This window comes from Marmota marmota, unplaced genomic scaffold (genome assembly GCF_001458135.2).
Source record: "Marmota marmota marmota unplaced genomic scaffold, marMar, whole genome shotgun sequence".
NCBI lineage: Eukaryota > Metazoa > Chordata > Mammalia > Rodentia > Sciuridae > Marmota > Marmota marmota.
In genome coordinates, this window is record NW_025999990.1 from 32,731,355 (window position 1) to 32,753,171 (window position 21,817).

At 38.5% G+C, this 21,817-nt stretch overlaps 1 protein-coding gene across 1 annotated transcript in view; it reads left to right on the plus strand.

The window, feature by feature from the left end:
- Klhl14 (kelch like family member 14) overlaps positions 1–21,817 on the plus strand; it is a 95,923-nt gene that overhangs the window by 63,740 nt on the left and 10,366 nt on the right. The window contains exons 3-4 of the mRNA XM_015482451.2: positions 11,288–11,377; positions 18,690–18,768. Coding sequence (XP_015337937.1) covers positions 11,288–11,377; positions 18,690–18,768 — 169 coding nt within the window. The remainder of the gene's footprint in view (positions 1–11,287; positions 11,378–18,689; positions 18,769–21,817) is intronic.

Sequence of the window (21,817 nt, forward strand, 5' to 3'; positions counted from 1 at the left end):
TTTTTTTTTTTTTTTTTGGTATGGGGCATTGAATTCAGGGGCCTCGACCACTGAGTCACATCCCCAGCCCTTTTTTGTATTTTATTTAGCGACAGGATCTAAAGTTGCTTAGCACTTCACTTTTGCTTTTGCTGGCTTTGAACTCCAGACCTCTTCTTGCACCTGCAGAGCTCCTGGAGGCATGGAAATACCTGGCCCAAGATTTCTTGGCTCCGTCTTGAGGTGGAGGATGAAGGAGCATTCTCTGTTCCTCTAGTGGGTAGAAAATGCACAGGATTCCTACAACTTCATACAATGACTCAACCACTCTCTTAAGAAAAAAAATAAAAAGCTGGGTCAGTAATTGTCTGTCATATCATTGTATATATAAACTGAATACATATGGAGTGTGAACACACACACACACACACACACACACACACCTGATCAAAACCAGTTTAGGGGCCGCTTTTAGCAAGTCCTGCATAGTAAACCTAGTATACACCTTCAGATCAACTTCAACATTAGGTTTCAGCCTAAATTCTAAGTCAGGAGAAGTACCAAATATTCATGTTCTCAAATCTATTCATAAACAAATATTACTTAATATTCAGTGGATGTCTAGTTATGCCAGTAAAAAAGCAATGCCAAAAAAAATAATAGGAATGCATCATAGCACTCTGCATGTTTCTCTCTTCTGATTTGCACAGTTTTAGTTCTTCACTTTTTCCCAGCAAGAGAGACTGGAACTTTCTCAAAAGGCAGCTCTAGATGACTCTTGATGGCCAGGAAGAGTCTTGAGCTCTTCTCCTGAGATCATGGGCCACATTGGCATCTCCCCTCTGTGTTACACGCTGTTGGCTTGGTGCAGCCTTGATCTCCTGGCCCACCTGCTTTACAGCTCATGGGGTATCCTCGACACATGCACACACCATGAAATGCCATCAGAGGCCTGGGTAACACATGTCCTTCTGAATCTCTGTAGCAAAGTATTTATTCTTTGAAGCCCAATAAATGCAGCAATGACACACTGAATCAACACAAGGAATTGTAATGAGGGTGACCTAAAAGAAACAAAGGTATTACAGTTCCAAGGATGCTGTCAACTACTTCCAGATAACCAGGTGGCTCCACATGTTGGGAGAGAATGAAGCCGTGTGGAGGCCATGACTGCTGGATTGTCCAAGAAGGGAGTGGTGCAGAAGGGATCTTGAGCAGGGGAGCTGGACAGATAGCTGCAGTAAGGACAGCATAGATAATAATGCGTCACTTTGATTTGTTCATTTTCCCCAAACACATTTTTTCTGGCCTTAATAAAGGTTGATATTTGTAATAATATGATCTCATATTGAAAATATTTAAAACATTGATCTAATTTTAAAAATTCATTATTAGAAAATAAGCTAATTAAAATTAAAAATAACATTATTCAGTCTAGTCCAAGCCCTGGCACATAGTAGGAGCTCAATTAATATTTGACGAAACAATATTACTTTTACTGATAATGATTTTGCTGATGTGAGACTCTGGGGGGGAAAATCTCTCTTTAGCCTTATGATTTGGCTTAAGCCTACTTTATTCCTGGAGTTTGAGTTATTTCTTCTCTGGAGTATCTATTTCTCTTATCATACAGTGTTTTGTATTCTACTTATTTGTTCACATTTCTCTCTCTCTCTCTGTCTCTCTGTCTCTCTCTCTCTCTCTCTCTCTTTGCCCCTACCCCTCAGTCTCCTGTCTGCTCTACAGCACAGGAATGATATGCAATTAATCTTTACCATTCAGAGTTTAGCACAGTATATATTTTTGAATAAGATGATTGAATGAATGAGCTGATAAATGAATGATTCTTAAATGGACCTTTTGAAACCTCATGGATTTTCATGTGAACTGCTGATGTTCCCTTCCCAGTACTGAGCCTGTGTGATCGGCATCAGCAAATCCTTCTGTCCTCATTATATGGATGACACCCATTGCCTTCCCTCTGCCCTCAATCATCTGCGGCATCTTTCTGGCAATCATCTAAGAGAATTATAAACTATTTAACAATCATTTTTTCTATTGTGCTGCTGTGTGATCCATAGTGAAAATAATCCTTACTCTCTCTTGACCTTTGTCAAGGATTTTATTTTCAAACATTTAAATACTATCTGTTGCTCTAATACTCAATTTATTTAAGAAATCCACTATTCTTTAAATAATTCTTTTTTAGTGTAGAATGATGAAACTTCTACTTCCTACTTCTCCAGAAAGATATGACCAGCAAGACATTGTGCACTTGGGGCATTTGGGCAAAAACAATCTTGCAGGCACTAACATGTTCCTTCAACACGCCTCTGAAAATTCCTGTAAGAAACACACCACACTTCATAAAGCAGAAGAAAACTAAAACTCATCTTTGCAAGGGATTGAGCCTTCATTCCCAAAGATTTTGTGTGTGTATATATATATCTTTCCAAAGTTGAAATAAAACTATATTTGAATTGTTAGGATGAATCCAAAATAAAATTGATATTATAATAACGCAACTGTAATTTGTAAACATATTGATGAAAGTATTCTAATTAAAACAAAAGTAAGGCTTTGAAAATCAGCTCTGCTTAAATAGTTAATAGAAGTTCTATTTTAAGTCACCTTAGTCTAACTGGTTATTAGCACTTCCCCAATTTCAATGCTCAGAGCCAAAACTGTAAATCAACAAGGATTTATTGAAAACCTTTGCCCTTTGCACAATTAGGTGCTAGGAGAGGTCCTGAAAGAAATATATGTCCAGTCCCTGAAGAGTTTGCCAATCTCATTTTCTTAAAACTGACATTTGTGTTGCATAGGATGGCATCAATCCTTCTAGAAGCCACCCCTCTTTTCTGCTCTTTTCTTCCTTCACTTCCTCCCTCCTTCACATCAGCTGGCATTCGTCACATTTTCTGTACCTTCCAAAGAAGTAAATTCCACGCTCTTTCTTAGCTAGTGTTCACTTACATGTGCTAACATTTATTGATACATTAATATCTCTAATTATCATGAAAGGCATAAAAACTGAAGCTAGGACACAGTCTGGCCTCAAGGAGCTCATAGATTCTTTGGGGGTGACAAAAAAGAGACAGGTAATTTTAATATACTGTACCATCACTAGGCAAGTGATACAGTAAAGATCTGCACTCAATCTAATAGTTGCACAGAGCCAGGAGTAGAAAAGGAAACCTCACTGTCAGAAAGACCCTCTAAGGGTCTTAGATACAATTTTGAGCTATGAAAGAGGAATAAGCTGATTTGGTTCTCGCACCGCCTCCAAAGCCTAACACATGTGCACATTTTTTAGATTTGCAAATCTTAACCCCACTTAACCATGTCTTCGCTGTGAGAATATGGCTTCCTGTGTACAAAAGCAAATGGGGGGGAGGAGTTTACAAACTTTTAATTCAGGGAGTTCACAAATTCATCATTGCATTCAGACCATTCTCTTAAAGGGCTGAAGTTTCCAAATGAACTGTCCATAACAATCAAATCATCCCTACATACACAATTTCCCACTTATTTGTAGTTTTCGGGTATGGTACATCCCAGAAAAAAAGTAGCAGAGTTTTTATGTGGATTACTTACTCAGTAATATCTATCAAGCACCTGCTAATGTATTAGATGTTTTATTATGTGTCTATTTCTATCTCCAGAAAAGTATCAGTCAAGTTGCTAGATCTTTGCAAAGAGATTAAATGATAGGATTAATCTAACTAGCAAAATTTTTAATGTTTATGTTTTTCAATTGCATTTACTATAAAATCGAATAAATTGTTGGGAAGGGAACCCCTCCAGGATTCTACGGCAAGGAATATTCATTCAGTATTATTAAAGTGAGGCATCTTTCTTTCAGGTTATATTTGTTTTCAACAGCATGTAATTGCTATTTGAATTTGCTTCAATGAGTAAATATCTCACAAATATATATTCTAACAAAACCATGCTTCCAAAATATCATTTATTTTTCCTGTTTAGATAACTCCCAAGAAAAGAATACCTTAAAAACAGAAATCATTTCATTATACATAAAATAAGTTATATCAAGAAATCAAAACCCAACAGAAAAATATACAGAATACAAATGGATTTTAAATGTATGGAAAGATGTTCAATCGGTACCATAATAAATGGACACAGATTTAAATTTTAACTATGAGACACCAACTGCTCATCTATCATGCTGGCAAAGATATAAATGTAAAGATGGAGTACAATGTGAGAAGGTCCGTGTGTTGTCAGTTTTGCTTTGCTGTGACTAAAATACCTGAAAAGAACAACTTAGAGGGGGAAAAGTTTATTTGGGGCTTCTGGTTTCAGAGGTCTCAGTGCACAGAGGTCTCTGTGCTCTCTGGCTTCATTGCTCTGAGCCTGAGGTGAGGCATAACATCATGGCGGAGGAACAGCAAAGGACAGCTATTCAACTCATGGAGGTCAGGAAGTAGAGAGAGAGGAGGTGCCAGAGACAAAATATAAATCCCCAAAGCAACTACTTCCTCAAGCAAGCCACACCTCACCTGCCTACAGTTTACCACCTAGTTGGTTTATTCAAATTAGTAATCCATTAAATGAATGAATCCACTAAGGTTACAGCTCTCATAATCTAGTCATTTTTACCTCTGAACATTCCTGAATGGCCTCACACATGAGCTTTCAGGGAACACTTCATCTCCAAGCCATAATGGTCCATCAAAATGTAAAATGCAACCGTTTTTGCCTGGCAATTTTCCTTGGAGGAATTCATCCTGCAGTAAACTCCTCTGTGTGTGTTGGGTGTCTACATACACACTAAACACAGGACTGTTCGTAATAGCATTCGCTTGCAGCCCAAATTCCTTCTCTGTATCCCTAATGTTCTTTCTTAGTCAATCTTCCATCATCTCTCAGCATGGAAGGTCTCTCTCTTTCACTCCTTCATTATGAAGAGTAGTCAGAATGATGTTTCTAAAACACAAGTCAGATCATGCTGACCTGCTGCTTACACCCCTCCAGTGTCTATCTAACACCCTTGGAATAAAATGCACACCACTTTTTATAAGACCCCCTCGGCAGCCTCTGTCTGAGCTCTGGCCTCAGCTGCTGCCTGACTGGCCCTTGCCCTTGGTGTTCCCCACACACAGGTTTTTTCCTCTGCTTCTCCAACACAGCTGACTCATCCCGACTTCTGCACTCTGCCTGGATTCTCTCCCCTTATTTTTTAACACATGACTCCATCTCACTCTCCAAATTCTACCTTAATTATCACTCCACAGTAGTGTCTTCCCAGACCATTCCAACTGGATCAGCAACCAGAGACTTACCCTCTAGCCCACTGTCCCACCCAGTTTCTCTTCATGCCATCTGACTGTATTCCTCTTCACTCTTTTCTTTGCTTGTGTTCTTCTCTCTCCCTATAATGTAGGGATAAAAGCTCTAGGGAAGAAGGGACATTATCTGCTTTGTTCCCTGCTACATTATCAGCAACCTGAAAACTGTTTACACATAATGAGTCTTTGGTCAAATGTTTGTTGAATAAATTCATAAATGGCCATCAGAAAGGAAAGGAATAAATTACAGGACACACATCAAACAGAACACTGCAGACATTTAAAATAATGCAGCTGAAGACAGTGCCAGTGTTATCTTCTGATCATTCCCTCCCACATCACACTGATCCACCCATGACCTCCCTCCTAGAGCCCTGCTCAGACACCTCTGCTCCTGGTCCTGCTGAGCTGAAGTCATTCCCAACCTGTGTCTAAAGACCTCTGCCTTGGCTATACCTGCACCTGCACCTGCCTGGCTCCCTTCCTCATTTCAGTCACTCCTCTACTCTAAAGTCACCCATCAGAAAGGCCTCTCCAGCCACCATCAGAGCTCCCCGCCCTTGTCACTTTTTCTTCCAGACCCTAATTGACTTGTCTTTGTTGCACTTGTCATTTGAAACAAAAGGGCCTATTTTATTTGTGTATAAATGCGCCTGCTCTGACTTGATGCTCCTAGATATTGTTCCCAGGACCTCTCAGCAGGTACAGCCTTTCCTGGCATGGAGTAGCCACAGAACACATTTGATTAATGGGGAATAAATGAATATATTCTTTAGTGCAAAAGTGCAAGATACTGAACAATGCATCTATATAGTATGTTGCTACCATCTGTTCTAAAGAAAATGGCAGTGATGGCCTCTAAGGGAGAAGAGTGACAGATTAAGGGTCAGGAATAGGAGAGGAAGTTACTGGTGCTGAATATATCCTCCTTTTTTTTTTTTTAGATTGTATTTTACCATGGGTGTTTAATCACTTTTCCAAAAATATTAAGAAACATGTCATTTTGGATAGTTTTGCAAGTTTATGTATTTGAGTCCAAAAGGAAATGAAGATCTCTATAACTGTTGCATTGAAATGACAAACATTCAATAACCATTGAATGGGCAGTCCTATACACTTGACATTGCCCTACACAATCTCTTGTTTGGATTCTCATGAATATGTGTGCATTCTCGTGAAAATGCGTGCATACATGGGAAGGGTACCTAGGCTTTCTGTTGCAAGAGAGAAAACAAGGGAGGAGACAGAGCAGTGTTGATCCTCAGTAGAGTAAGACCTTCATAATACAAACAAGCCCTCTGGGCCTTTTCTATGCCAGGAAAAAGACCTCTATGCCCCTGATATTCATGAATCTAATTGTAAGATTGAAATGGGGACTTCCGATTTAAAAAATAATAAGAATAACCTTCTGCCGATAGACTCTTTACCCAACCTTTACTGGCTGATTTGCTAAGTGTTTTTCTGACTCCATCAAACAAATGTACACTATTTTAAGAATGTCAACTATTTAAATACCCAGATTTACAGAAAACAAATTTAAAGCAGTGTCTACTTGCTTTACTTAAGGATTTCTTCAAATATCAAACTAATAAACACATTTAAAATATGATTCAGTATAAAAATTATATACAAATTTCAGGAATACCATCATTGAACACTCAGGTACTCAGTAATTACTTATTGGTTGGATGAACATACCTATTGAAAATCAGTAGAGTGAAATGAATAAGAGCGTGGGTTGGGGTCCTGATATTCCCGTGTTTGGATTCAATCTCTGCCATTCATTAGCTGAATATGACCTTCAACAAGTGAATTAACCTCTCAAGGCCTCAGTATTTCTTATAGATATAAAATGGATGAGTAATGCCTGCTTCATAGCTATTTGTATTAAAGGAAATATGCATGCAAACATAGGTAGATTTATATCAATATATTTTATCATAATAATATTTTATCAGGTATTATATTGTGAATTTTCCCATTCACTTAATTTTTGCCTGAGTGCAAGCAAATGAATAGCATGAACCAAACATGTGTGTTGTTATATTTTTACAGACATAATATAGGTATATATATATATAAGTATAATGACTTAATTTACACATACATGGCACATAGTAAATGCTTGGTAATAGTGGTTATTATTGTGAAAAGCAACATATAGCACTCTGACAGTCTGACTATGTTCACATCCACAGAGAAAGATTTTGTGCATAACCTTCTAAGACATTTTATTGCACTGGTAGAGGTGTAGGTTAAAACTCTTCATTGACTGAAATGTTTATGGCTAAAATTAACAATTCACAGGTATATGAGCTAATTGTAGCTGAGATTTGGCTTGTAGCAGTTGCTACCCTAGATTTCATGTGTGGTGATGATAAGTCATACTGCAAAGTAAATAGTATGATTTACCCTTGCTCCAAGTTTATTATTCTATAACATCATCTGCTTCCTACCTTTTTAACTAAAAATATTCAATGTGCATACTTCATTTCAATCCCCAGACCAGAGTAGATCAGGTGTTTAGAGCTGGAAAGGTAAAAAAAAAAAAAAAAAAAAAAGTACAGACTGTTTCAAATTTAGAGACTAAATGAAAGGGTTCCATCAGATGACCAAAATATATTTTGGGGGTTTGGGTGGGGGTTTCTTTTCTTTTTTTTTTTCTTTTCAATTTTCTGGCTCTCCCCACCTCTTTCCTTCTGGGACTACTAGTCTGTTTATAGTAAAGTTGGGAAATCTCACAAAGGGCCTTATAAACATGTGTTATTAGATTTTAAATCTGATTTGAAAGTGCCTCTCTCCTACTCCCTCTGAGTAAAGTGACCTTTTTAAATGGAGGGAAGTGGCTTTAGATGACAGTCATGATAAATGCGGTCATGTTCACTCAATAAAATAAGGCCCAGTGCATTTGAGGATAAATCAGTGAAATGTACAGCCCCACCTGTCTGTCTCCATCATTCATTTCCACTGTCACTTTCACAGTGGCTGATGGATCACAGTTGCTGTAAAATTAGACAGCCTTTAATCTCATTTCATCCTGATTAGCTTCTCTTTCCCCTTTCCCTCTAACTCACTGACTGACACGCTAAAAACTCATGCTGGGCTGTATAGGAACGTGGAGTACAAACCTCCTCCTTATGAAGGCAAAGCAGGTGTCCACCTCTAGAGAAATCTGGAAAGGAGCCGGGATGCATTTGGTGTTATTTAAAGCAGAATCAATAAGTTCAGTACCCAGTGCCTCTTTAAACAGATTGTTTGCTCTTGCTTACTGCCCTATTTGGCTTTCTGTTTAATCAGAAGTCAAAGAAATTAGGTCTTTTGCAAAATTCAAACATTGATTGAATATAGATTTTTCCCTCCCTAATAAATTTGGGAGGATTTTACATTGAAAATAATTTCAAAGAGTTCTTTGTGTATATGTATAGCCTTTCACTTCATGATAATAATTCAGAAAAGGCAATTCAAGAATGAGAATATTGAAAATGTTTAATCAAAAAATAAAGTATACAAGCTTTTAAAACAAGAGTAAATGTATGTAGAATAAACGAAAATACCTTCAAGTGGTCTTTATATTATGACTTCAAAAACCTTCTTTCCTCTTATTTTGAAGAGTTGAGTAGTTAGCTTAATACAATAGTTTCATTTGTTTGCATAAAACATAACAATAGAGGTAATGAAATGAGAAAGAGGCTTAAAAATAAATCATGTATTATTTCCTTCACTTAATTTCTGCTTGCCTGAATGGGAGCAAATAAATGACAAGAACGAAACATAATTGTTGTTATAATTTCGGAGATTGTACTATATTACAAAGCTGGACTTGTAGTTAAGAAGGAGGAAATACAATTTTTCCTTATTTTTAAGATTTGTGCATTGAACTTAGCAAAAGTTTAAAATAAACATATGAAGTGTGGTGGTCATAGAATAAGTAGGTTTTGGCTGATGGCCTCCATTCCTGCACTGTCAAAAATGACAATGCTTGGGGCTGGGGATGTGGCTCAAGCGGTAGCCCGCTCGCCTGGCATGCATGGGACACTGGGTTAGATTCTCAGCACCACATAAAAATGAAAATAAAGACGTCGTGTTCACCGAAAACTAAAAAATAAATATTAAAAAAATTCTCTCTCTCTCTCTTTAAAAAAAAATGACAATGCTGTAAGTTCACACTGACCAGAGGACATTTAGCACAAGCCACTTGCAATATAACACAGAACAGCCTACTTTTGATTTGTGTATTTTCTACCAGATCATAATTCAAACATCAGTGAGTCAACTTAAAAAAAAAGTCTTTAAAACACACCACACCTTAGTTACACAATAAATCCAGCAAAAACTCTGCCCCTATGAATTCTGAGTGGTGAAGCCAACAGGATCCACACAGTTAAAAGCATTTTCCAAAGAGACAAACTGAGGATTGAGGGGCTCAGGACATTCCTAGGACTCTAAGTCCACTGACCCTAATTCATGGACCACTCAAACCTCCATACACCCAATATCTACACCATCTTCTCCCCAAATGGGGGTTTCAAACACCAACACCTTCTCCCCCATGGAAATAACTTCACAAAACAATGAATATTTGAAGTTAAAAATGCATTAATGAATTAATCAAAACTCCTCCAATCCTTTGGCAAGAACCTTAAATGATCCAATTTACTCTCCGAGTTACAGTTCTCAAAGCTATACCAATTCCTCCTTTTTTTTTTATTTACATACCTTATCCAGTATAAGCAATTTCTGAGGAAAATAAAAGATAATAAAAACAAAATGAAATGAGAGATATATATCACCCAAAATAAGTCAGGTGTGAGATAGGTTCCATCTCTCTCTCTCTTTCCTCCTCTCTCTCCCTTTCTGCATTGGCAAAAGAGCACAGAATAAGAGTTGGCTGGGACTCATATTGATTTCCCACTGCACTGATTTCTTAAGTGCTCTGTTGATCCGTGTCAAGCAATAAGTTCCCTGCCTGAACATGCACATCACCTCCCCATTTGTCCTCACCAGATTTAAGGTGCCCATATGATGAGCTGAACAAGGACATCATTTTTCCTACTGGTGTCACTGGGCCCCAACCACTGCAAGTGATATGATAACTAAGGCTGTATAGGTTTACATTTACCCTATGATATTAGGCTAGCAGAGACCAAAACTGAACGGCACAAAAGGTGACAGGGGCAAACTCTTCTGTATGTTGTGACTTCCCAAAGGCAATGCAAATGAGAGCAAACACAGAAAAACCTGCTTTCGTGGGTTTCTCATTAATGCCCCCTCCTCTTACCCACTGCAGTAGGGCAGGGAGAGGTGAGGAGAAGGTATATTTGTGATGTTCCTGACAGTTTTCGTCTTTGTTACAGAAGAGCTCCTATGCAGATAGATAGAAAATGTGTGATTGTGCTGCTAATGACATTGTACAGGAAATTAAGCGTATACATTTGGAGGAGGCATTAAATCAGCAGGACCTTAATTTAAAAACTGAAAACTGTATGGAAATTCAGCTTGCTCATTGCTGTGGAATAGAGAGCTACCAAGCACCCCGAGTCTGTTTATGGAAAGATTGCCAGCAAGCCAACTTTGGGCAAAGCAACTTAGTGACTCCAAGTGTATTCAGCATTACTTCTTCCAAGAAGTAACTGCCAGCCCTGACCATTTGGGAGTGTCAGTCATTGTTTGAGAATGTCATCCCCAGCATCAGGCAGGTGAGGAGGACTTAAGAATCCAAAACAGCATGACAGGTTGTTCTTGACTGATTTGTGGAATAACATTATGTAAAATTAATCAAAATGGGTTGGGTTTGAAACTGCTTGGAACACATCACTAAGCCAGTGTTTGGGGATGGCTGGATTGGTGGGTAGCCGTTCTGCTACTTATGCTGTTTTCTTCCTTCTGACTGAGTCGCACGTTTTATGCACCTCAGGTAAGTAAATAACTGGTGAGCCAAGGTATGAGGTCCTAAGATGGAAAAAATTATACAATCTCTTTTCTCTTAATTCCAGTTATGCCATACAACAGTGCCCATCACTGCGTTGTGGAGGTAGAAAACTTCTTGTTCGTGTTGGGTGGAGAGGATCAATGGAATCCGAATGGTAATTATTGAATAACTTTAATTGTAGCTACTTGTGTTAGTCAGCATTGTGTTACTAAAACAAAATACCTGAAGCAACTAACTTTAAAGAGCAAAGGATTATTTAGCTCACAGTTGTGAAGTCCAAAGACATTGTCTGAGTCTGGTGAGGGCAGTAGATGGGACACATCTTGACAGGAGTGCATGTAAAAGCCAATCATGATTGTAGGCAAAGAGAGAGAAGACAGGCAGTGTTTCCATAATCCCTTTTGGAGACATGTTCCAGTGAACCAAGGATCTCCCCAAAGGCCCCACATTCTAAAGGTTCCTTTACCTCCCAGTAGCACTATCCTGGGGACTAAGACTTCATCATATGGACCTTTGAGGGACACATAATCCAAACCCTATCAATGCTCAACAAGTATGTTTTCACTGAAGGCATTAGTAGGGATCCATTTTGTAATTGGTGTGGTAAATGCATTTCCATGCAACAGGCACAAATAAAGTAGTCAGGAAATTTGGCTGACAATGGGAGGGAAGGCCCATCAACCTCACTGAGGGCTTATGTAGTGGAACACTCACTCTTTGCCTGGGAATTTGGCTTCACAGTGATCCCCAGCCCCTCTCCTTATCCAATACCACAAGCCCAAGTACAACTAACTCCCCAGAGAACAGTAACAAGCTGCAGCTGCTAAAAATCCTCACCACCCTCTCCTCCACTTTCCTCCCATTTTATTGAAATGACAATGCAGCATCATCTACAGTTGCATCCATTTAGCTGAAGTTATTTTGCAGCAGGTACAACTGAAGATCCATTCTGCTGGCTGTTCCCTATGCAAGTCTTCTTCCATAGGTTTTCCCCACCATCCTCCCTTGGATGTGATTACTTCATAAATGTACCACAAAGAGAAACTAAACCTTTTGACACACTTCCCAAGCCAAACACAAGGAGAACACTGTGCCTTGCAGAATATGCAAAATTATCAAGGTATTTTTGGAAAGCTTGCACATGGAGGAGGAGTTGCAGTTGTAGCCTTCTGTGTAACAGAGATAATTATGACTGAGAAACCATAAAACAGCTTGCAGGTACACATTTTTACTTTTAAACCCCAGAACATCTAGCTGAAATTACATATACTGCGTGTATTTTATTGTGAATGCTCTTTCAGCATCTGCACCGAGGCAAATTACAGAAAAATTGTTACATCTGTTTGCTCTAGAAGATCCTACAGGGAAACCATCTAGGCCACCCACCAAAAACATTTCTTTTAAGAAAGGGGAGGAACATTTTTTTCCAGACCTGAAGTCTTGTTGTGTCTCAGTGTTGGAAAGGAGATAGCTCCTGGGCTTTCATGAGAAACAGATTTAGAACAAGAGCAAAAATGATACTTCACATTACTCCTTGAACTTACCTTTGTAGTGATGGATTTGATATGTTACCAGAAGACCTTGACTTATATACAATCCACAGTAAATTCACCTACGTAGCCTTCCTCAGTGAGAGAATTCAATGGAGGTAAACACAGTGCACAACCATTGGATTAATCTAAGCAAAGAACCTGCAGAATGTTCTTTTGGAAGGTCAAATTAAAATTAAAACATGACCAAAAAAGGCTGGAAAATCCTAATTCATAGTACTCTCTCAGCCCACCTCTCTTCCCCTATGGGTTAGGCCTATGTTTCCCAGTTTTTTATGCCACAACTCAGTTTTCACAAAGCATTCTGAACCTCCCATTCCTATAAGTCACCCCTTAGCAACTCAGAGAATCTCCTCCCTGGGTTTAGACACACACACACACACACACACACACACACACACAGCCCTTAACTGCTTGCTGTTCGAACTTCAGATCAAAAAAACACAGTCGAGAGAATTGGGTGGAGGATGGAGAGAGCTTAAAGGACATATTCCTCCCTCTAGTCTAGAGGATCAAGATTTTACCTCTGAACTAATTTGGACTCCTCATAAAACTATGACATTGGATTACCCCAAATTTCTTCCACCCTACCCAGAGAGAAATAGCAACTGGGTTTAAAGCCCTGCGTGAAGGTGCTATGAGAAAAGGCTACCTGAACTCCAAACGGCATTGACTTCAAGGATGCCACTCCCCATTGACACTCAGCATGCACCATGTGGAGACTCACATGACAAATTGTCATCAGACCAACATGCTGAAGCATCAGACTAAAGGGCTGAGGCGTTGTGTGCTTTTGAAAATTATTACCAATGCTAATCATGTGACTAACTGCCTCTTCTCTTTGTTTTAGCCACTAAGAAGCTCAGAATTAAATTTTAGTAAAGCTATAATTACTACATTTTAATTTTACAGTTAGTCTCAATAGAAGCCTGGCAGCTCTCTCTCTCTCTTTCTGTAAGATCCCTTTTAGAATTTTGGAAGCTTCCACATGGAAGGCTGAGCAGCTGAGTCATTCTGTCCCTGACTTATTTGGCACATGGTGTCATTTTGCATAGATCTGAGCAAAGGTTGATGAGCCACTGGCTTGGGCTCCAAATTAGAAGAAAATTGGTTGCACCTGCAGCAAGTAGGCAGTCTTATGTATCCTGGGTCATAGACAGTCATTGGCTAGTGTCTTCCCCAGGTGGAGGATGAGGGCAGAAGTTGAGGCAGCCTGTTCAGCTGAAGGAGGAGCTTGACCATTAGCAGCCTAGGAAATGGTGCATCTCTTTGATAAAAGGGATCTGGCTGGATACCAACATCATCCATCACAATCTCATAAACGTTTTCCAAGTAGCTTCATATTCCATTCATCTGGTCAATGATAGCAGACTTCTTTAATATTAGTAGTAATATTTATTGAGTAATTGTTATTTTAGCCAGAAACTTTGCTAAGCACTTACCTACACTGTTTCACTTAATCGTCACAACCATATTGTGAGCCATATTCTATGAGCAAGGTTTACCATGAGGACACTAAGCCTCAAGAGACTAGACACTGGTCACGACACCACTTACAAGAAGCTGAACTGATTCCAAAGTAGGTAAGACACCAGAGCCTTAAGCTCTAAGTCTGCTAGTCAATAATGCTGTCCAGTGACACAACATCACTGCATTATACTGCCTGTAACATAATCAAAATCTATTCATGTGCTCAACCACAATAGAAACAATTGTGTTTTTGCTATTTCTCTTGTAAAATTAAATCTCTATTATATCACAATGGGAAGTGGCTTTTACTCACTCACAAAGAACTCTTCATCATTCCACATTTAGAAAACTATGAAAGAACTCAAGTATCTCAAAAATACGGAATTTTCATATTCTAATACTTCATGCAATTAATACTAGATCTTATGAAGAATAGCAATCCTTTGATCACATGTAAATGTGCTTTAGGAAGTGTAATAGAAAATTTCAAATCCATGGCTTCAAATACTACATTTGTGTGCCTCCAAAGATAAAATCATCTCAAGTTAAACTTTAGTTCTTGTGAAAAAGGTGCCTGAAATGAAATATCCTTGAATGAAATACAAAATTCTAAATTTCAATGCATGCTCATAAAACACAAATGCATGCTCTTCAAACATAGTTTTACTTCTTGAGGGTCTGGATTATAAGACCAAAATTTGAAGTCAGAAAATAAAAATTGGTTACTGGAAATATAAACAGGACACATATATAATCTTTCTACCAGGTAGAGTATAAATACTAACTCCTATCAACTTCCTTCATATCATTAGTGATAGTATTGCATTTGATATTTTAATGAATATGTATATATTCTATCGATGCCTTAATCTACATTTGTCACTTGCTGATAACCACCTCCCAAACCAACAACTCACAGAAAATTCCTTTCCTTCCCACTTCCTTCCCTTGGACCACTGACTATGAACTGCCACCCCTTACCCATGTATCACTTCATTCAAGGGCTAGTCAATATGGTGTCTGGTGATAGGGCATCACCCAAAAAGAGAAGTGCTGGAAGAGTTGGAGAGAAAGTGAAAAAGCAAAATAATAATAATTAAAATAATTCAAAATTCCATTGTGTATTCACCACTCTTAAGCTGCTGGAAGAGTCTTAACAGTAAGTCACAGGGGAGGAGAGAAAAACTCCATTGTCTCTCTGGTTCCTCACTCCACCACCATCATTCCTTTTAAGGTTCATCATCCTCTCTACTCCTTTGCCACTTCTGGAATGCCACCATTATTTTTATCTTCCTAGTCCTCTATCCTTGACTCTCTTTAATACCATGTACTGTGCCTCTGGAAACTCTTTTCTTATCACAATTCCATATCCTACCAGGCCCTGCTACACCTTTTCTCTAAGCCAAGGCCACTACCTATTACAACCAGAAATGAACACTGCCTGTTTCTATCTCTGCTGCTCAGCACATGAAGGTACTTCTGTATCCCATTGCCAGAGGAGATAGATTCTTCTTTCAAAGGGACATTCTAAACCAAACTTCAGAGAGAAACATTCTGCATTCCTTAACCTTGGAACTTGAGTATCAAGGATGAAATTTTTCTATAATTATTGCAAGTTTCACAAAAACTTACACTTAAGCCTACTCTAGACATAAATCCTCCTTACTTTGGAGCCTCCCCAGTGTTTTAAGTTTTCTGGACCCCCCTGGTGTTCTCATCTCTTTGTGTACCTCACCAGAAAAAAAAAAAAACTCAATTTATTACCCAACCTGACCATTCACTCTTTCACATGATATCTGGAACTCCTAATCTCACATTAGCCAAAGGTCTATACTCCTTAAACACTTCTCTGAATGTTTTTTTCTATTTCCTTTCTACTCAAAACCAGGCTATCTTCTGAGAGTACTGCTTTCCTAGCCTGTCTAGTGTTTGTTTCTTTTCCCCACATACTTCATATTATTGGAGCAGGTGCCTTCTCTCCTTCCTCTCCTTTGCCGCTCCCACATATTGAAAATCATATGCACTTTAAAGGAGATCTTTAGATTATACCCCCTGCTGCCCCTTTTATGTGGCAGCTATCCACTGCTTCCCTGGTAATGCCACCTCCTTCACTTGACCGTGCCACTTGTCCATCACCCCTTTATGTCCTTACTTCCCTTCTTACGGAGCCTAGATTCTCTGGCTCACCCCTACCTTCACTCTATTGTATGTATTCACAGTCCTCACAGCTCTCTCTCCTTCCTCTTGCCTAGCAATCTTGATCCTGGTTAAACCCAACTCTCTTCCACCTCTTCCTTGTTCCTGAGCAGCTAAACCTGGAGGAGAAAACCACACAGCCACACTGGCTGCTCGTCAACCCTACTAAATATCTGTTATCAGTGCACTCAGCCACACCCCCCTGATGATTATTTCATTTCTTTTCTCTCCTTCAATGCCTCCTTTTCCAAAATCCTCACTGTCACTCTCAGTTGCTGGCCTTGCTTCTTAGTTTCAAGAACACAGAAGCATTTAGGAGATAAACTCTCTATTTTTGCTTGCTCAAGGACTTTCCAGTGTTTCTGAACTTAAAATACAACCAAGCAACCTTCCCATGAATGCTGTATCTTCCAGCTATAATCTTTCGAATGCAAAAGTCCTAAGAAGCATTGCCCATCCTCTTACCTCTATTTTCCAACACCTAAGTGTCTCCTGAGTAGTCCCCACAGGGTTTTAGCCCCATCATTTCACTGAAGCAGCACTTGTAAGGGCCATGCCACCTTCCATGTTGCCAAGTACTGTGGTACATTCTCAGTTGCCCACCCCCTGATTTTCAAAAGCTGTTTGACTTGGCTTTCAAAACACCATACTTTCCCTCTTATCTCTGATAATTCCTTTCCTTTGTTGTTTTTTTTTTCTTTTTCTACTCAAGTGGTGATTATGAGGATCATTATCTTCCAATCCCATACTCTCTCTCTAAATGGTTACATCCAATTCCTTCTTCTGCAGTGGTCTCCCTACCAACTCTTCTGTACAAGCAGCCAGAGTGATGAATTAATCCATGTTTCTCACTTGCTCAGAGTTCTTCACTTCCTGTTGTTCTTGTAGCAAGATACAAAATCCTACTTTGGTCCACAAACACAATGTATTCTAGACCTTGACACTTCTCTGATTTCTGCCCACTCACTCCAGCATGCTCACTGTTTTGGAACTCATCACCAGCCAGAGATTTTATACTTGCCTGCCCCACTGCCTGTGAGGTTCATCCTGCTGATAAGTGCATAGCTTGCAGCACACACTGTAAGCAGATGGCCTTCCTGTTTCAACTGGCCTCCCCTCCATCACTCCTTGCTTTATTATTCTTTATAACATTCAACTCTACTTGATATTGTATAATGTGTTCATTAATTCATTTATAAGGGTAGAGACCTTGCCTTTCTCGTATACCAATATATTTTCAGAGCCTAGAACATACAAGTCATTGAGTCCTTTAGTAAGTGCTCAATATATATTTGTGCAATTAATAACTAGGTTATGTGACCCTGCCTGTGTGAATGCATGCACACACACATTCATTCTCTCTCTCTCTTTCTCTCTCTTTCTCTCTTCCCCTCTCTTTCTCTTTCTGCCCATCTCACCCACCCCCAATATGTATGCAAAATTAGATGCATTTTAATACCTTGGAGGCTCTTAGGCTTCTTAGGCTCAACAGAGAGGATGAGCTGGTTAAGCAGCTTGGGAACTCATACTTCCCATTTCAGCACATGTATTTGTGTATATGACACAGCCACTGTGCTTCCCCCTAATGCACATGCAGAACATGCATGACATGCATGGTACAAAACTGATTTCCCAACTCAGGCTTTTACTGTAGTGACTGCTATTATTTCCACGAGGAGACAAAAGAATACCACACTATGGTTTGGGGGTCAATAAAAGAAGTTCTGTTAATGGGGGAAGTTAGGCATATGCTGGAAGAGAGAGATGGGAAATTCTGTGTGTTCCTCAATTTTGTTGTGAATTTGATTTTTCAAAAAAAAAGTAAGATTTTAAATTTTTTTCAGGAAAAAAGAAAAGAAATTAAAAAAAAAAAACTCTAACTAAAGATACTATACAAACCAGTCTCTGGAACTGATCATTTATAGACAATAGCTTTTTGTTTTTAAAATATAAAAGCATCAAAACACAGAATTTTTACCTTAACAGTGTGATAAAAGCAGTTTAGTAAACATACTTGGTTGATTTAGTTTTATCCTAAGTCATTCCAAAAATAATAAAAGGGAAAGAGAAGAAAAAGGGACCATTTTGAGGAGGCACATGCATTCACGATGATTTCAAGTGCTGTTACATTGCCCCTCTACTAAATTCACCTGTCAAACCTGAGAACAGCAAGACCTCATTTAAAAACTACTAAATGTGCAAATCAACAAAGAAATCTAAGTTTTAAGTGTCTCAAATGTATTTTTACAGGAAAACATAGTACAAATTTTGTCAGCCGATATGATCCCCGATTCAATAGCTGGATTCAACTTCCACCCATGCAAGAAAGGTAAGTTCATTTCTTATGTCTGAAAATGTGTGACTGCTTCTCAGGAAGCATGGGTGCTAGAGGGTTTTCCATGATGAAGAATGCTAACCAGAGTTCATGAGAGAGACATTGGCAAAATACAAAACTTGGCCCACCCAATTTAGATTACCTGCCTTGTTGACTCGATAGAGAAAAATAATTAAATCAATCAATTATTTAATGTAGGAAGAAAAAAATTGTGACTTGTCTTCTTTTTCTGTAATGATTGATATTTTGCAAACAGAGCTGTATTTCTACTGGCCTTATTCCTCTTCTTGGTGCTAATATATTTAAATCCTAAAACCAAAATATAAAACACCATTCCCATAATGATATGCATGTCAGTGCAGCAATTTCAATGTTAAACTATTCAATATTAAATTTAATATTCAATATTAGAGTTTGACATTTAAATATTTGGTATTTAAATTTTTATTTGAATTTAATTGTTCACTAGTAATTCCAAGTCTTATTAACTCAGATAGTTTACCTTTGCCTCACCAAATGTCTTCAAGAACAGGTCATTTATTAGTTTAAAAAAATAGTCTTGCAAAGTGTCATTTAATTTTTTGACATAACAGAGTGTTTATCTCGTCCAAGTCTCCTAGCAACCAAAGGAAAATATAGCTACTATATTTGCACATATTTTGTGTCTCCTGGCTGTTATTCAGGCATAATACCATGTCTTTATATGCATATAAAAATTCATATGACAGATTTTGACACTTGGTTCTTTTTAAATAATATCTGGACATAGCCTCTTGAGCAATTTCTCCAAGATGAGAGTCACAATAAACCACAACCTGTTTTGTCTCCTCCGTTGAGTTATTTAAGAAGTAATCAAAAGCATTGCTGCTCTTTCATATTTCCTGCATGACCCCTCTCCTCAACATCTCTTTTAACATTCGAGCACATTGCACTGAAATCAAATTCAACCCTTAATCATAAATTCCAAGTCAAAAGAAATTTTCAGAGACTACCATTTATTAAAAAATGTACATCACTGCAACAAGACAGTATGAATCTATGGTCTAGAGAAACTCAACATCCATCTATGCCTTACAGACAGAGTAAGACTTTCAGGAGACTAGAAGCTATACACAAGACACATGCTAAAGATCACTGGCATTTTTAGGAATGTCTACTTCAGTGGTACCTCGAGAAATAATTCTAGGTCTATTAATATCCTGACAAACTTCATGAGCCAGAAGCTTCCTGGTGTCTTTCTCCAGAGCACCTTGTCTCTCTCCTTGGAGGAGTTATTTCCCCCTAGTTAGCGGTATTGTCGCTGCATCAATATGCCCTTTAATCAAAACCATTCAAAAAAAAGTTTGATTTGAAAAATAACTGTCAATCCATGTTTGAAAAGTGATCATCTCATCACCACGGTCCCCTTTGCTGGGGGCTGTACACCACGATAATTAACCTTCACGCCTTCGGCTTGGGAGGCATAACTCAAGTCGCGGTCAATTATCTCGCTGTAGAGCCCCTAAGGAGGGGAAGTATTGCTGCAAAACCTAATTAGTAATTTTTTTAAAAATGTGTATTGTTTACTTGATAGTCTATAATGACTTCCTCTGAGGCACTATGGCCTATCATGGCAGGGTACTACTTAGACAATTTTTAGCAGCTCATTGACCTGATAAAAAGACCTGCCATGGTCTGTCGGCGCTCGGCAGCCACCGTTGACAGGATGGACTGTTTAACGTTTCTTTCCAAGTCATTATGGTATATCATGTCAGGTCCCTAGTAAAAGAAGTTTTTTTTTTAGATTTAGAACAATCAGCTCGATAGACCAAATAAAGAGCTCCTTACAGAGCTGAGTGGGAAAAGGCAGATCTCACAAATGCCCAGTCAATCTTCTAGCTCCATCTCTCCTATGGTCCTATGGCTTGGTTGACCCAGGCAGCAATCCATAACTTCAAAGGAAATTTTCCTGTCATTGCCAGGCTCCCATTTCAAATAGCAGGAAACATCAGTGGACTAATTGGTGATTAAACGTTGAAGAAAAATAATCATAGGTATACGAGACACTCTTCAGATCAGAAAAGTCTATTGAAACATTTACTTGAGTTTATTTTATAATATGTAGATTATGAATCAAACCAGAAGTCTCTGCCACCTCTTTCATTATACTACCAAACTACTGAGAAATTGTTATGCTGAGAAATTACCAAACTGATTGAGAATAACAGAAACATGTTGTGAACCACCTCCAGGGTACCTCATTCTTTCAGAGCTGGGTGGATAGATTACTAGGATATCTTGCCTAATCAGAGGTCCCAAAGCTTTGGTAATAAAACTGCTGAGTCTTCTCCCAGTTCAGAAGGAATTGGGCACACAGCCTGCAGGCTGACTTCACCGTGGGCAGCTCATGCATCTCGTGCCTGCCAGTGTGAATTGACTGCCAAATCATCGGGTGAAAATACAAATTTAAATGTAAGGCTGAGGAATTGTTTTGGTCTTAGATTTTAGAATCTGATTCTGCAGTAAGAAGGAAAGGGCAAGACTGAAAATTTGGATCAACAGAAATGCTTTGATCACTTCAATTTTTTCAATGAAATAGACATTTTAAGTATTATTCTTATGGCATCTTACCCCCTAGCTAGTTTAAAAGATCAGAAAAAGAAAAAGCTGTTTGAAGAACGGAGCTTTTATTTCACAAAGGAAGTGAGAGGCCAGAAGTTAATACATCAAAAATGCTTTCAAAGTTAAAGTTCTAAGAGTCTTATGAGAAACCACAGGAGACAATATTGTGTTTGAAAAATCTGTTGTTTTTTTACCTGATGATGGACATCAACAACTCAAGCTGGGATAAAGTTATAGTAATTCAGTCTCATGCTCTGGATATAAACTGACCATCTCAAAGGTCAGCAAGGACTCAGAAAGATATGTCAAATAAGTAGGGTTTAAAGTATCTTTGTAGAAGTTATTTGTTAGTCTTTCTAAATGAATCTCAGAAACATTGAATATTTCTTTATGGCAGTGGGGACAAGGAGAAGAGAGAGACATAAGAAATAAACAATCTGAA